Genomic DNA, 15,726 nt, shown 5'->3' on the forward strand with positions numbered 1-15,726 from the left:
AGATAAGTTTATGAGGTAGGTACCCACTGTAACCGCACAGGTACCTCCGTGTACTTACCGTTAGGATGAATTGCGGTAGGCTCAGTACTTCCAGTTCGTGCACAGACCCATACAACCTCCAGGACTTATAGAAATTAAATAACTTCTTCAAATGTACCTAATCCAGCAACTTCTTAACACGACTTTAATTAGGGTGTGAAATGGCTATGAACTCCAGGTGACAGCTACTAATTTCTTCATCTCAAAGGTAGGTTTTCATTCCCTTTGTTTACTCGACAGTGAGTCAATAGTTCACCTCTTGAGAAACAAATATGAATATAAAAAATTTGATGGGCTTATTAAACACTCACTGGTTATTATATTTTTGTAACAACATAGTCTATAACGAACATCGGTAATTTATATTGTCATCATGTTGGCATTGTGTTATAAATTTGTCATTTTTGTGTAGGGCTTCTCAAGTCTAACACCGTCTCATCCGATCAGTCACTGCTCAATTAAACCTTCAGCCTCACCAGAAACACAGCTAACAAGTCTCCAGAAGTCGATACACCCCTGAGCAAGATGCATCGACTCCTTATGCCCAAAGGCACAAAGTGTCTGCTGCCTCGTGGTCTAATATCTCCGGACTTAAAATTATCGAGACAACTCCATAATGTCTCCAGGGGTGTCTCATGTTACCTACAAAGCATAACATCAGCCTCGACAGCTCTCAGTTTTCCAAAGCCAAGACAGATAGTTCCAGTACGCTCACAACTTATAAGCCAGCGAGGAGCCCATACCATCGATTCACCATCCTCAGCAGTCATTCCAGAACCCTACTCGCCACCCACATCAGGCATTCTATCCCGTCTGCCTAAGTCATGGGTTCCCTACGGGGAGCTCATCCGAATCGATAAACCCACAGGAACATATTATCTATTCTTCCCGTGCCTTTTCTCAACACTGATGGCTGCTCCACTGGCCACCCCCGTGGCTACCCCATTATCCGTCGTCGGTACCACTGTACTCTTCTTCACCGGTGCCCTTGTTATGCGTGGTGCCGGCTGCTCCATCAACGACCTCTGGGACCGGAGCTTAGACAAGCACGTAACGCGGACGCGGCATCGGCCCCTAGCACGCGGCGCCATCACGCCTTTCAAAGCCCTAGCATATACAGGTGCGCAGCTCCTAACCGGCCTCGGGATTTTACTACAATTTCCGACCTCATGTCTCTTCTATGGTATTCCTAGCTTGATATTTGTAGCTTCGTACCCTCTCGCCAAGCGCGTGACGTATTATCCACAGTTCGTCTTGGGCCTGACCTTTTCCTGGGGTGCCATTATGGGTTTTCCTGCTCTGGGGGTAGACTTATTGTCAAACAGTGCCGCCTTGAGTGCCGCTGCTCTGCTTTACGCAAGCAATATATCCTGGACTGTACTATACGATATGATCTACGCGCACATGGACATCAAGGATGATGCCAAGGCAGGCATCAAGAGCATTGCCCTCAAGCATGACGCTGATACGAAGAAAATCCTGTCCGGGTTAGCGGTGGTGCAGATAGGCCTTCTTGGAGCCGCCGGCATGGCAGTAGGAGCCGGACCAGCTTTCTTCATTGGGAGCTGCGGTGGCGCTGCTCTTACATTGGGCTGGATGATAAAGAGAGTAAATCTCAAGAACGTGGAGGACTGCTGGTGGTGGTTTGTCAATGGATGCTGGATCACTGGAGGCGCGATCAGTCTCGGTCTTGGAGTTGACTACCTGTTAAAATACGCCGAAGACGACAAGACACAGTCATTAGAGAATTAGGCTTCAACCATAATGTACAGATATGTGTATATAACGAAATTAGGTGTCGGATTTGGAATAGAGGTTACCTAAGGTAGGTAATCAAAAAGGATATACTCTACTCCCAGACCAATTATCTCCGCATTAGATTAGGTAGTCACGATAATCACGATAGACTCTAGAAGAATTATAGGTATTGCTTTGGCGACGCAGAATCTCTATTTGTGGATCTCGTCTGCCTGTGAATGAGTATCAAGGCCCGAACCTATGATGCCGTGATGAAACAAAGCAAGCCGTATCGACTCCGCATGCCCAATGAACCTTCTCGCGTTGCACATTTTCCTTAATTTCCTTCGTCCCCGACCAAACGTCTATGATCTCGGCTTCTCCTTCTTCTCCTTCCATAGAGCTAGCAGACCGACACCGGAAACCTTGACGACCTTGAATCGCACACCGGGAATATCACCCTTGGCCTTGCCCTTGCGACCGAAACCAGCAAGCAGGACTTCGTCGTTCTCGTCCACGAAGTTCAAGCAACCGTCATTGGGGACTAGTATTGAATCGCGTTAGCTAATTTGCACCCAAAAATAAAAAAATCTTCGCTCCTAGATATTCCTTCTCGTAAAGCCAACCGCCTCGGGCCAACCGGAATTTTGTAGTCGCGAAAGAGAAACGTAGAGAGTAAAAGTAGGGATATTCGTACCGAAAGCAGTAACCTTCTTTCCGTTCTTGATGAGTTGGACACGGACACACTTTCGGATAGCAGAGTTGGGCTGCTTGGCTTCGACACCGACCTTCTCGAGGACGATACCCTTGGCGTGAGAGGAACCACCGAACGGCGAGGACTTGAAAGCGGTACCGAGAGCGCGCTTCTTGTATCCGAGATCGGCCCACTTCTGCTCCTTTCGGTGCAGTCGCAGCTTGCGGGCTGCGTTAAGTCCACGAGGCTTTCCTTTACCCATGATTGCTGTAGTAGAGGGGTTGCACGGTCAGCAAATGTAGACTCGAGGGCGCAGAAAATTATTTATCGTGGTCGAACGAAGCGAGATGAAGGATTGGCAGCAATGTATTGACCAAAGCCATAGAATATTGCAGATCGATCGTGAATGAGGAATTGACTTACCGATTTGTATGTGGTATCGCTGAAAAATGGGTGTTGAAGTCTTGCTTAGATGGATGGATGGATAGATTGGCTAGTGGTTCGTGGATGTGATGTTTCTTCGGTTAATTTTTTCCACAAGACCAGAGGTGGAAAATAATTGCTAAGGGTTTCTTCGCCCTAGTCCCCCAGGTGGGCCACATAATATGTCCCCACTTTATGGAAAGATAGTACTCTGGTTAGGTACGTACCTCCATCAAAGTGGCTTAGCAGATAATTCATCTAAGCCACATTAATAACCTTTTGGAACGGAGACGGCCCCGTGCATGGACCATGACGCGCGTGCGTCCTTCCTTTGCATCTTCATAGGCAACTTCAAATTAACCAGTCATATTCGCCAATTACAATATCTTGTTCTCCAGGCCAGTCTGGCTTCTAGACTGCCCTTCTTAGTAGGGCTATTTGAAAGGAGTTGTGTTGATATTGATCGTATTCTCATACTGGCAAAATGTAGCAATGGATAACCTCAAACTAACACGGGGCAATTCTAAAGCTCGCGACCCTCCTAGGTTATTCCTCCATCCCTCTCCAGCAACCTCACATGTCTCGCTCTCAGGAGTGGTGGCTGCTAGCCCAGCAGTTCCGCCAGCCGTTGCCTTAGTTTCGAACACGAGGGAGAATGTCAGCGGCGCATCTATCCAGCAGTCACAAGCTACTCCCTCGCTCGCGCGAACAGGTTCGTTATTAAATACACGAAACCGCGCGCCTGTCGGACGACTCCATACTGCTGACTCCACCCGCACTGTTGATAGAACCGACGCTTTGTGGGCTGAGATGCAAGCGACTCTAGAAGAGGTCGAGCTATCGGCGAGTGGAGGTACCCACGTTTTCGGACCGGAGCATGACCGCAAGCTCGCCGATTTACGTGCGGCCCAAATTAAGCTGGCGCAAGCATGGGCAAGAAGCGAGGCCGACGACTCAATCGAACCGACGGCTGCGAACGAAGTGCTAAACCTCAAAGGAGCTTTAGGTGAGATTGGTGTATCTGCTACTGGAGTAGCCCTTGGTCCTACGATATCCTCAAGCGTCGGAAAGGCGGCGGTAGAAGGTACAGAAGGAGGGAAAAGCACAGTCGGTACAGGCAGCGCACGACCTGGAAGTAGTGGGACTGGTCGCGAACGGCTAGGCGCTAAGCTCGAAGAAGAAACGGAGAAGGATATCCTTCTGGCAAGGAATAGGAGAGAGGCGAACGATCGCTACTTCTCAAAGATAGACCAGGGAGTTAGGGATGTTGTCGAGAAATTAGAAGAAGTGGCTATCGCCATGAGAGCTGTCGAGGAAGAAACGCGTAATATCTGGGGCGACGGCGCTATACCGGATAATGCGAGGGTTTAACGATGACATCCTATAATTGTGCATATACATTACGAAGATCAGATGCCCTTGCGCATTGGTCTACTATGGGTATTGGGGCATAACGATATTCGACGATGGTTTCACTCATGCATATGCAATCGGCGTCGGTACGTAAAGGGACAAAGGGGATTGTATTAGCCTGATGAGGCTGCTAACACACCTGCAACAACTTGCTAGTTGATGCATGATGGTCGAAGAATAAGTGGCTTGTACCAGTAACCACTCGGGGTATAAGTCTTCATAATATGGTATCCTTAACATTGGTCCATCTCCTGGGCCAAATGTTCGTTTCTCATAACGCGTATTGTGCTCATAATATAACCACTCCACGCGCCTACTCCTCAGTCCCAGCTGAGTCCTTTCTCATCCAATACCCAAACTTTCTTCCTGGATTATGGATATAGATTGGATCAGGGTGTTGTCCTGGGTAGGGGTTAGGAATACATCCGTAACCCCTACCCGCAGTCACGCAGATGCGACTAGGTCCCGCGGCGTCTAGCAGCTCCAGTCAGTATGTAGATCTTTATAAGGCAGAAGAACGTTCGAGACTCACCGTCGCCTCCGCAGTAGCGGAGACAATAGCCACGGCGGCCATGACAGCGACAATGATGGAGAACATCTTGACGGCTGTCGAAAAGGACGGAAGTTGGTTGGTTGGTTGGTTGGTTTTGGTGATGTTTGATAAGGCAAAAAAGCCCCTACATCATCCAAAGAGAACGTCTCGTTTCCCGGAGAGGGCCTTCAGGTTTTTATACACATACACTTCTCTTCCTACACATACATATTCCTTACCTTAGATCAGACCTAGTTCGCACATGCGGGTGCATTTTGCCACCCCTCATTGTCTTTAGAGTTACGGTCAAGACTTAATCGAGGTTGGGAAGCAGATTCAAACACTTTCATTGGATGGCACGTCCAATTCGGATCCAATTTGGAGGGGTTGGGTCAAATCCCCAACCCCTGGATCTCTCACCGCCGGGCGCTGTGAACTCGAATTCGGGACACAACGATAATACAACGTCCATTTTAGGCATGGTGAAGCTGCAATAAAGTCGAAGCTCTACCAACGAGCGGACACCACGACCATTAGATCTTTGGCTCTGTGGGACTCGGCAGCGAGATTTAATGTCTTGGCGAACTTCATTGCCAACACATGCATCGATAGGTTCTATTCGGCCGGTACTTCATCCGTGAAGGCCGACGACCGGATCTGATCCGCTGGAATCAGAAAATAGAAAGAAGAAATAATTATTATAATAGTAGACCAGGGACAAGCACATTTCGTCTTTAAGGCCTAGAATACTTAGGTCTCTTGAAAACACACCTAAACGCGACTGGAATTATGTACACTAACATACCGATATCTTACACTAACATACCGATATCTTACGATAACATACCAGATGACTTGAGCGAGACTAAAACGCCATATCCCTTGAGACGAGGCAATCATCAAGCCATCGGGGAATTAACTCGAATGGAAATAAGCATTTCCGTTCTACTTACCCTCGAGGGTAATAAACGTATTAGTATTAATAATTAGAAAATCCCGAAAAGGTCTTCCGACTCTTCCGGAAGATTCCCGTGTTGAAAGATAACCTCATTCAGTTATTTGTGCTCGAAAAATAATGCCCCGGTAATAGATGTAGTCATGCAAAACTATTGCAGAAAATAAGACATCAATATGCTCGTTTCGCAAAGGGAAGACTTCATGATTTTACGCTACCTCATTAGGGGTCATTCGTACGTGCTATTAAAGTCGGCCTAGTAACCTGGTCATATTTTCCACACCGGCTCTCCCGGCCGAGGTACGCTAAGCGCTCGGGGTCAGCGGCCGCGCGCCATGCCACTGCCACTGCTCGAGTGTATGTTCCAAAGCTTTATCCAAGCACGATCATAACTACCTAGGTACATAAAAATAATGATAATAAATTACTGCTTAATGATAAATCAATTATAAGAGCTTCTGCTTATTGAATACTTTCTGTGCCTTTATTACGGACTTTACCTTAACAGGTAGAGTCTAGACAGCACTTACATACATATACGTAGAAGATAGTATTGTAAGAAGCAGATATACCAAGACGACTATACCCTATTCCAATCCTCATATTAATTGCCGGCCCGGCCTATCGTAGGTAAACGCTATACAAGCTAAGCATTTTCTAAGCCTAGCTGCAAATTCCAGGTTCCTTTAGGATGCTTTAACGCGAAACCTGTCTTCTTCGGCTTATAGTTAGCGCTGCAAACACTTAAATATTCAGATCTGCTTCATGCACACATGTCCAAAGCACCGAATCAAGGACGCTGTCAAACACCATGTGGATAAGTAACCGAATATTCGGTACCTTAGTAGATGACCATGACAGTCGCTCAGTCGCTTTGGAAGTCTTTTTTAACGACAATTCTCTCACGCTACAATCTTCCAATATCTAATAACTGTCAACTATACTAGTTAACTATACTTTAGTTTTACTTAAGCTAGTATCCCCATGCAGAAAGTGTACCGGGTATATCAACAAGGCCAGTATTCAGGTTCTGTCCCGAGTATTTAGGCTAACATAGATGAATCGCGGTAGTTGTTTCTATCAAGCAAAGTGCCTCTAGCGGACAACGCAAACAGAAAATTTACGCGAAGCTGAAGTACGAAAACACGTGTTTTCGACGAGCTTCGGGGACTACGTAGTAGTATATGTATCAACCAACCCCTAGCATCGTTGCCGATCGATGAGGAAAAAAAGGTAGTGTAGTAGAGACCCTCGGTTAGAGGATTTCGGCTCTATTAGTATGACCTCTCCGTAGCGCTAAGATGCTATCGTCATTCCTATCAGGCTGATTCCTATTACGGGTAGCGATACGACCCTGGATGTTGATAGCTTCCTTCCCCGCGTTTTAGATAGATGGTCGAGAATCCTCCGCGGTCTTGGCTAGGAATCACGACGCTGGCAGATGCGAGATCTGATCGCGAAGGCCTCAATCTCTAATGAGAAAACCGCGTAGCACACATACGTACATACCTATACTACTCATCTGCATCAGCCACATCAGCCGCATCAGCCCCCGCGTTTTAACGTCTTCTCTTCCCTTGGCTTTCCAGGTTCCTGGTAACGTCTAATAGGTATACGATGACTTCGAAGGTCGCCGCCCATGGTAGGGGCCACCTCGTTCATAGCCATGCGCACGAGGAAGGCGTCCCAGGGACTGTAAATCTCCAAGCTGCTGGTATGCCACTCTAGAGTATTCGTCGACGTTCCAAGGCTAACTTGATGGCTTGCGACATTTCGTAGAGGGCGACGATACGGTCTATGGCATGGCCCTCTTCCCAGGTTATTATGCCCTCCGAGTCCTTTGGAATATCCATTGATTGGGTTCTTTTTGACTAACACTATCAAAGTTCCTGCCGAGGACCCAAATGACCCTTTGCAGGTATATTTCGTGAATATGTGAATAGGAGCGGGTTCTAACGTGGCAATAGTGGTCCAACTTCAAGAAGACAATGATCCTCATAATTTGCTCATTTTACTCTTTTCTCGCCAATGCGTCCGTCATTGGGCCATCACCGTACCTCGACCTCTGGGCTGAAGAGTTTGATATCTCGCCCGCCGTGGCATCTGAGCTGATATCTTACCCTAACCTCGCCTTTGGATTTGGTATGTGGCGCCATACAGCAAGAGAAGAAGCAGTGCTAATACAATGAAGGCTCTTTAATTTTCGTGCCCATGTACTTGAAGTATGGCCGGCGACCAGTCATGCTGTTCTCTCTTATTACATTCGCAGCTGGTCTAATAGGGGCGTCACAATGTACCTCATTCAGTGGCCTAATGGCAGCCCGTGTAGTCCACTGCTTTGGTTCTTGCGGGTAGGTTTTCGACAAAAACTCATCATATATAGTAGCTAATATCCAATAGTAAGCGAGATGATCATATCTTGTTCTTTAGGCGATATTCACCAGGGTTCACCTAAGAGTTACGCTTAAAAATCCAGAAAGTCATGAGTTCGAAACTAATATGTTGTCTTAATGTCAAAATAGTATGCGAAGCATTACCGGTACAGTTAGTCAATGATATATTCTTCTTACACGAAAGGGGCAAGCGCATTGGGTACTATACAGGTAGCGAACATGACGTCGATCTTTATCCAGTATATCTCTAACGTCTACCAGTCTGTCTATGTCTCGGTACTTTTGCCTCATTACCCGCTGGATATATGCTCTCCGGCGGTCACAGCGTATGTAACATTAAGAGTTTCCTTCTCCCTTTCTTCTCCTAGCTTGGGTGTCAGCATTTCTACACCGGTTTGCCAAAGGAGCCAATGCCCCTGGAATATTTACATACCTCTAGACTCCTCACCCAAAGAATCAGTTGCTAACTTTTAGTGATTCAGTGGAGGCTTTTCTTCTATGTGGAGTTTGCGTTCGCCATAGCACTGCTCATACTAGCATTTTTCTTCGTCGAAGAGACGTCCTATAACCGCCAAGCCCACGCTGCGCCTTCCACACCACCGAACGAGCTAGAAAAGGAGGGTGTCCATGAAGTCGAAAAGGGAACTCAACAGGCTGACCTTATTGTTCCATCGCGTAAAAGCTTCCTGGAAACATTAAGTCTGCGGGGAAGAGTTGATTCTAACGTCCCATTCTTTACGACAATGATTCGTTCATTCACTTACTTCCGTATGCGACCCCCTTTTCCTTTTACTAGTCGTTTTTGGAGTGACCGCCTTCTATCTCGAAGCCCTTGACCTCATTGTTAAAAGAAGCAACTACTGACAGATTTCAAGTTGTTCCCCAATCACTCTGGGTCATTACCACGTTTGGAATCAATGGTGAGCATAAATGCCAATTTAATTAAGCGCGATATCCTTTCGCTTGTCCTAGTTGCTAACATACTTGTAGTACGTCATATAGTTACTATATCTATCCCCCTAAAGGAATAGTCTTGGAAATACGTGGTAACATTGAGGTATTAACATGCAGTAGATTGGCTTATCGGCACTGTCCCTTTCTTACACTTTCCCGATCTTAATTACATCGCCGCCTTACAACTGGACAGTGGTAAGTCGCTTTCGTATAGGCACTACTCACATCTTGATTAACATACAATACAGACCAACTCGGGACTCTTTGCCATTGCCGCTGTGGTGGGTTACGGACTTGCTGTTCCTTTTACCTCGTCATCAGACAGGCTTGCGGCTTTCTTTACAAAGCGTAATAATGGAATCCGGGAGGCCGAAATGCGCTTGGGAGTCATGGTAGTTCCGATGATCGTAGGGCCTGCAGGAATTGTCCTGTATGGATTAACGGCAGAGCGAGGCCTACATTGGATATGCTTCTTTATTGGAGGGGCCATGAATTACTGGGCCGCTTACTTTTACTTCTCCTTTACGCTTGCATATGCAGTTGACTCCTATTACGCTAACACGTCTGAGATGCTCATCGCGATGAACATCGGGAAGCAAATTATCTCCTTTGGGTTTGGCCTAAAAGTACTGACTTGGGTATTGGAATCTGGGTATGGTGTTGTCATGTCCGGGATCTTTGCCGGTGTGCTGTTAGCTAACAACCTCGTACTCATAATCTTCATGGTATGGGGAAAGAGAATTAGAATATTTTTGTCACAGACTTGGCTTGCAAGGTTTCATTTTCGGAGTATTCGGGAGGTTACCACGCATTAGTTGGGGGATTACGGGATTACGCAGGGCACGGATGACCACGAGATAGTGAGCTCGACACCAGAGGTTTGCTTTCTGGCCTGGACTGAACATACTTTCAACAATGACTACCTAGGTAAATAGTACTTATACAGAATCTAGGCAGTATATTTGATACTGTTATTCTTGTTAATTATTCAGATAGATCTAGCTTTTTTCAGAGGTGATTAACAGTTCAAGTGAACAACACATCATACGATCTCCTAGTTTCTCCTATTTTTATTTCGACAAAGCTAACTGCCGAACTTACCAGCTGAGCAACTAATGCAACTTTCTGCAGGTGGCGGATTCACCGGACGCTAATAAGCTCCGCCAAACCTCAGTAATGACATACGAAATTTTGAGCTTTGCCGCTGGACCGGTGAGCTTAGTAGGGTATGCGATCGGTTTCGGTACCACTCAAGAGATGAAGAAACGAGATGGAAATCCTGTTTGTGTGACTTGGAGACAGGAGGCACGGTACGGTAATAAGGTCTTGAGATCGATTTCCGTAAATTAATTTGTCGTTTAGGTACTTAGATGTGATTCGGTAGACCAATCTTTTCTTTAAGGCTCCCCGATAGCCGGGTTCCGCGGTCAAGGTTCCAAGATTAAAAATGGCATCGGCCTGCATTGCCGCGTATCGTCTGGATTTCTCCCCGGAACATTCTCGACGTCCCGTCCCATAGCGCGCATGCATGAGGCTTCCTACCTGGTGCCTGGTCGGCTGACCTCCACCTCGAATGGGTCAACAATACAATACGCCAACACGACGTGCGCTTACACGTATCGAGAACGGAACGCAAGATGAGAAGATTACGTGGGGATTGGCCCACATCCAAGAAGCCTTGGAAGCTCAACGCGCTAGTGACAAACGCAAAAGACTTCTATACGAAAATAAGTAACTATTATATTATATCATGAAGGTCGATCTATATTCTGTACGTCTATTCCGTACTCGCTAACTGTAGGCGTGATGGGAAGAGATTTTACTATGCAATTTGCCGAGTATCGGGATTTGACCAGTCATCTTGAGAGTGACGAAGAACGGTGCGCGGACTGCTCTAGATTCAACTAGCCCTGTAGGCTGTCAGCCTGTCTTACATACATACATACATACATACATACATACATACATAGCAAGCGAGCCCAGCCATCCGTTTGGCTGGCGTGATTGTCACTGCACGCTCAAGCCTTAAATTTTGCCCAAGCCCCTGTCAGATCTGGTTCAACCCGAGGATCGCTGTGTTACCTAGCTCAGATCCGTAAGTGGGGAATTATATTAACCAGCTTATGAACGGTTACCAAGATTTTATACACTTGGAAGACGTAGGAAGTGTATTAGTGACTAACCCCGGCATTAGTCTACAGCGAGTTCCACGAGTTAGATAATAGCTTAACCTAACTTAGGCCTGGCTTGACTTAGCTTAAGTAGATCCTTTTTTAGGGATATTTATCCGAGTTAAGCGCTAAAATTTTTTTATTTGATATTTTATACGAATATTTTTAGGGCAATATTATTGGTTATTGGTAAAGGTTTTGGGTGAAATATATTAGGTGGCTGATGTGGCTAAGTGTGGCTTTATAAGGGTATATAGGCCAAGTCGACGATACGGCTAGATAAGCCCTTAAATCTAATATATCTGACTTGACTCGTATCGAGCCAAGTATATACGATTATTTGACCTGACCTGACTCGTGGAACTCGCTGGCACTAGACAACAAACTACATCAGTTGTCGAATCAGGCGTTGCGGCTGAAGCAATGTAACACAAATATGCCTAGAGAAGATCGTAATTATACAGTCATTATGGATCCAGGTACCTAACGCAGACAGGGCTAGGAATTTGCGGGGGTCATATTCCGGATGCTGGAGTGGTGGAGTGGTGGAGTGGCTGAATTAACCCTGTCTAGCCAGGCACGCATACATACCTAGTACTATGTATAATCTCTAGTTAGGTATACGTAAGTAGGTTGAGTATACGAGGTTTGATATGGACAGTGCACCTGTACTTCTCCTGGGATTTGAATAGGCCAGTATAGAAGGTAGGAGCTTGAATAGTGAGTGTCTAACCGCTGAGGACTTTCTCTTATGGCTATAGGTAATAGGTAGACAAATACTATTAGTTACAGCATTTGTTCGAAACTATGCCTAACAACTGAACCGTAATAGGACGACGTCTACGGTTAGGATAAGCCTTATACCTTCGCAGGCGGAACACAGAAAAGCTAAAGCAAACTTATAACGTCCTAATAGGCGACCTCTGAACACTACTATTACAAACACAAGCTCACCCGGAGGAGCCAACGAAAATGGCTAGAATAGCATGTATGGTAGGTACCCTTTGAGGTTAAACTATACAAAATATTAAAATAAAGAATACAAATACAAATGTATACTAGTCCTTATATAGCTCCGTACGTTGCATATCCCTAAACAGGTTTGCGAGGGCCGGTCTTTCATCCGGAAGCCCAACATTGGTACAGAAAATTGCAACATTCGATTGCAACATTCGGGCCATTGTCGTAGTTGTCTCCCATTGGTGACTCTCGGTTAATCACTTATGCTTACTTGGAAAGACTCTTCAAATCAAGTTCATCAAGTTCATCAAGTTCTCAGAGTCGATCATTTACCCTATCGAGTAATACAGACTTTGAGGCACCCCTGTACTGTGCGTGCATTCAGCTCTTAATTTGCTTTGCATACACTTGTTTCTGTCGTCGACTACTTCCAAGAATGAAGCTAATGGTCTGATGACTATTTTCTATTGGATTCAAATGCATTAATTTGGTCCACCGTACTAAGTCTACTCTATGTCACCGCTACGTTGCCTAGTGTCGTGAAGTTGACGAGGCCTTGGTGAAGAGCCTTGGCCATCAGATGCTCTGATCACGGGCAACAAGGAAGACTGTCTTCGAATATAAGAAGCGATGGTTCTCCCAGTTCTTCTTAGGTTTTTTTTTTATCATCCGCAACCAGATCCATCTTTCCAAACAGGTCAACCATCATCTCTGCTTCTTACACATCCACCGAGCCTTCAAGTTCCTGAAAGTCCAAAATACAATCAAAATGCAGCTATCTACCTTCTTCGTCACCTTCCTGGCTACCGCCGTCCTCGCCAATCCTACCAAGCGTGGATACGCAGGTAGTGATGCTCTCTACGACCCTTGCAGCGGTCTCTATGACTCTGCTCAATGCTGTGCTACCGATGTTCTCGGTGTAGCAGATCTCGACTGCAGTGCCCGTAAGGCTATCTCTTGAATCTTTCTCACCTCAGAGATTTAAAACTTTACTAACAATCCTTCTATAACAGCCAGCGCAGTTCCTCTCACCGCGCTTGAGTTTGAGGCAACCTGCGCTCTCAGTGGACAGCGAGCACGCTGCTGTATCCTACCTGTCGTAAGTACTATTGGACTTCACTATAATTATACACACACTAACGAGCCTTTCTAGCTTGGCCAGAGCGTCCTTTGCCAGACCCCCGTTGGAGTTTAAGAGACGATTTGAAAGGCATCATGCAAGGCTTCTGGGGAAAAGGCAACACTCGGATAGAAGTTATTTCTCTTCAAAATACTTCGCCTCGTCAATAGCTTCTTAGTGTGGGCCTCAGTCATGGCAGGTGTGACGAAGCAGTTGTGATGGATTGTCGGCCTTTTAAATATTTGTAATTGAAAGTGGAAACTTTTCCATCCTTCACGAATACTTGACTTTTGGTAATCGCGTGATTATATTATTGTGCAATTTTTGATATCACGCATTCCATCCCCAGAGCTTATAGTTCTTGATGAGGCATCTAGATGAAAGGATACTATCTGGTATCAGTGGACAAATTAAACTGAATAGGGTTTCAAATGCAAATAGCGTAGAGATTCCTTAGGGGAAAACCGACCACCGGGATGCAGCTTAATAGTGCAAGGATATTAGTTCGTTTGCTTCCTTTATATCTACTAGGATATTTGTCAGGAGGCGTTACCGCGGACCACCGAGACGTCTGAATAAAGGAATTCCACATATGTATACCAGTAGTCTTAACCTTTCCACGCTGGTAGGTCTTCGCGACAACATGGTAGTCTTCCACCCACTTGGTCGTACAATTAGAACTCTGTTTACATAGTACTGAACCATTGCACCTTGAAATACCATCAATGGTGTTTGAGGATAATGGCTCGACTAATCTAAGCTCAATGTCAATAATTACTTGATCGGGTACTGTTTGGGATTCTGCTAAAAATAGCTGAAGTTCTTACCTACATAGGTACCTCCTATATTAGCAAAGCATCATGAGCAATGAGAGAGATAGGTGGTCGTATCTATTCATGGATCTTGACTATTAACTTTTGAACCTACTTGGCCTAGATACGACGTCGCATCAACTGCGTCTAACTACAAACCAACTATACTAACATGACATAATAAACGACTGGCACAGGGAGGCCAATACATAGAGCCTGGACTACACATCTGAAAAGCACGCTAGATTGAAGAAAAATGAAGTTCTCAAGTAGTATTTCAGGTGTCAAAAAGCCTGCTACGCTTAGCTATAAAGCTCTCGCCCAACCCCTTTATACACCACAGCACAGAGAAAAAAAGGGAGCCACTAGGATGCAGAAAATTTAACAACTGACAGTCCAGTCCTTCATCAAAACTATCCCATAAACACATCCTAGCAACGGTTCATTTCGTATCCCATCCAGATCATTCGTTGTTTGTCTGCCGTGGAAAAATTGGGGGTCGACTAATTAAAACTTCAAGGGAAGACCGCAAGGGTATATGGTGGCTTTTTTTCGCCCGTAAAACATCACGAACGTCTCCAAATACAAAGTACAAGATGCACGACATGACGCGAAGTAAAGAAGGGAAATACGGAACTCCTCAAACACCTCGCCAGATGTGCACTATGTGCCTGGAAAACAATACCGAGCAAAATCTCAGGTAAGCCAAATAGCGTCGTGATTGGGGGCAAGAAAGACGGTCAGAGGCATATCACGCCAACCCCGCGACTAAAAGCAGTTGAGGCTACCTTTCTTCTTTTTCTTGTTGTTGATTGCGTTCATGCGCTCCTCTAGATGGGTTCTAGCCCTCTCAGCGTCTTGACGCTTCTTGCGCTCCTCCTCAATCTGGTAAAGGCTGTCACGGTTCTCCCGTTGAGGCCGCTCCTTAAGCTCCTTTACTTCTGCCTCAAGGTCTTGGGCACGTTTCCTCCAGGCCTCGCAGTCGGCCTTCATCTTCTTAGACTGGCTTTCGAGATCAGTCAGAGCTTCTTCCAATGTAGAAGTAAGCTGCCTTTCAGCCTTCAGATGTCTCTCGATGCTTTGTATGCGTGCCTCCTGGTCCTCTCGGATCTGAGCCAGAGCAACATCATGGCTAGTTGGCCGCCCACCGATTGACGATGGCGGGATACCTTGAGTTGGCGAAGTCGCACCACCGGGTGGCAGTGGGGGAAGAGGGATGGCAGGTGGTGGAGATGGCAAAGAGATGACGGATGCTGTCTTGCGGACCTGCGAGCCCGTAGAATCAGTTCGCTTTGGTCCATCGAAAGCGCCAAGCTCCTCGATACGAGCCTAAATACATGTTAGTCCGGTGTAATAACGGGTTGGGTAGGTGTAGGATAAGCCTTACCTGCAAGGCGACCATTTCTTCCCGAACAGTTTCTAACTCAACCTGCGCTTTGATTCTGGCTGCATGGGCCTCTTCTAATTGCATGTTGCGCTCAGTTTGGAGCGTAGACAATCTGTTATTGGTAAGTTGGGCTTGA

The 15,726-nt window shown here is 46.1% G+C and overlaps 5 protein-coding genes across 5 annotated transcripts; 4 read left to right on the top strand and 1 right to left on the bottom strand.

Moving 5' to 3' along the window:
* The first annotated feature begins 105 nt into the window (after positions 1-105).
* F4817DRAFT_322754 (putative para-hydroxybenzoate-polyprenyltransferase Coq2) lies at positions 106-1,990 on the top strand. Its single transcript, XM_049301448.1, has 2 exons — positions 106-247; positions 542-1,990. Exon 2 carries the CDS (start codon positions 565-567, stop codon positions 1,789-1,791), a length of 1,227 nt encoding a protein of 408 aa, XP_049164025.1. The 5' UTR covers positions 106-247; positions 542-564; the 3' UTR covers positions 1,792-1,990.
* On the bottom strand, positions 1,967-3,055 carry F4817DRAFT_322757 (40S ribosomal protein S23). The gene is made up of 3 exons (XM_049301449.1): positions 2,894-3,055; positions 2,474-2,737; positions 1,967-2,320 (listed from the first exon to the last, which is right to left on the bottom strand). Exons 2-3 carry the CDS (start codon positions 2,730-2,732, stop codon positions 2,142-2,144), a joined length of 438 nt encoding a protein of 145 aa, XP_049164026.1. The 5' UTR covers positions 2,733-2,737; positions 2,894-3,055; the 3' UTR covers positions 1,967-2,141.
* A 100-nt stretch (positions 3,056-3,155) lies between these two features.
* F4817DRAFT_9779 (uncharacterized protein) lies at positions 3,156-4,471 on the top strand. Its single transcript, XM_049308113.1, has one exon. The coding sequence runs from the start codon at positions 3,386-3,388 to the stop codon at positions 4,262-4,264; it is 879 nt and encodes a 292-aa protein (XP_049164027.1). The 5' UTR covers positions 3,156-3,385; the 3' UTR covers positions 4,265-4,471.
* Positions 4,472-7,410: 2,939 nt separating this feature from the next.
* Positions 7,411-9,955, top strand: F4817DRAFT_355648 (putative MFS transporter; the record flags this gene model as incomplete). Its single annotated transcript, XM_049305682.1, has 12 exons — positions 7,411-7,507; positions 7,573-7,611; positions 7,680-7,711; positions 7,761-7,935; positions 7,985-8,134; positions 8,316-8,396; positions 8,448-8,512; positions 8,669-8,954; positions 9,062-9,106; positions 9,212-9,216; positions 9,261-9,335; positions 9,389-9,955. The coding sequence occupies 12 exons, from the start codon at positions 7,411-7,413 to the stop codon at positions 9,953-9,955; spliced, it is 1,617 nt and encodes a 538-aa protein (XP_049164028.1).
* A 2,918-nt stretch (positions 9,956-12,873) lies between these two features.
* On the top strand, positions 12,874-13,734 carry F4817DRAFT_322789 (cerato-ulmin). The gene is made up of 3 exons (XM_049301450.1): positions 12,874-13,215; positions 13,285-13,370; positions 13,425-13,734. Exons 1-3 carry the CDS (start codon positions 13,041-13,043, stop codon positions 13,464-13,466), a joined length of 303 nt encoding a protein of 100 aa, XP_049164029.1. The 5' UTR covers positions 12,874-13,040; the 3' UTR covers positions 13,467-13,734.
* The last annotated feature ends 1,992 nt before the right edge of the window (positions 13,735-15,726 follow it).

Source organism: Daldinia loculata, assembly GCF_022478755.1.
Source record: "Daldinia loculata strain CBS 113971 unplaced genomic scaffold F4817scaffold_1, whole genome shotgun sequence".
Classification (NCBI taxonomy): Eukaryota; Fungi; Ascomycota; class Sordariomycetes; order Xylariales; family Hypoxylaceae; genus Daldinia; species Daldinia loculata.

Bases quoted from the DNA above. Each gene is read 5' to 3' on its own strand.
- F4817DRAFT_322754 (XM_049301448.1), top strand. From the start codon at position 565: ATGCATCGACTCCTTATGCCCAAAGGCACAAAGTGTCTGCTGCCTCGT.
- F4817DRAFT_322757 (XM_049301449.1), bottom strand. From the start codon at position 2,732: ATGGGTAAAGGAAAGCCTCGTGGACTTAACGCAGCCCGCAAGCTGCGA. The intron at 2,321-2,473 runs GTACGAATATCC...ATTCAATACTAG, and splicing joins AAAGAAGGTTACTGCTTTCG to TCCCCAATGACGGTTGCTTG.
- F4817DRAFT_9779 (XM_049308113.1), top strand. From the start codon at position 3,386: ATGGATAACCTCAAACTAACACGGGGCAATTCTAAAGCTCGCGACCCT.
- F4817DRAFT_322789 (XM_049301450.1), top strand. From the start codon at position 13,041: ATGCAGCTATCTACCTTCTTCGTCACCTTCCTGGCTACCGCCGTCCTC. The intron at 13,216-13,284 runs GTAAGGCTATCT...CTTCTATAACAG, and splicing joins AGATCTCGACTGCAGTGCCC to CCAGCGCAGTTCCTCTCACC. The intron at 13,371-13,424 runs GTAAGTACTATT...GAGCCTTTCTAG, and splicing joins GCTGCTGTATCCTACCTGTC to CTTGGCCAGAGCGTCCTTTG.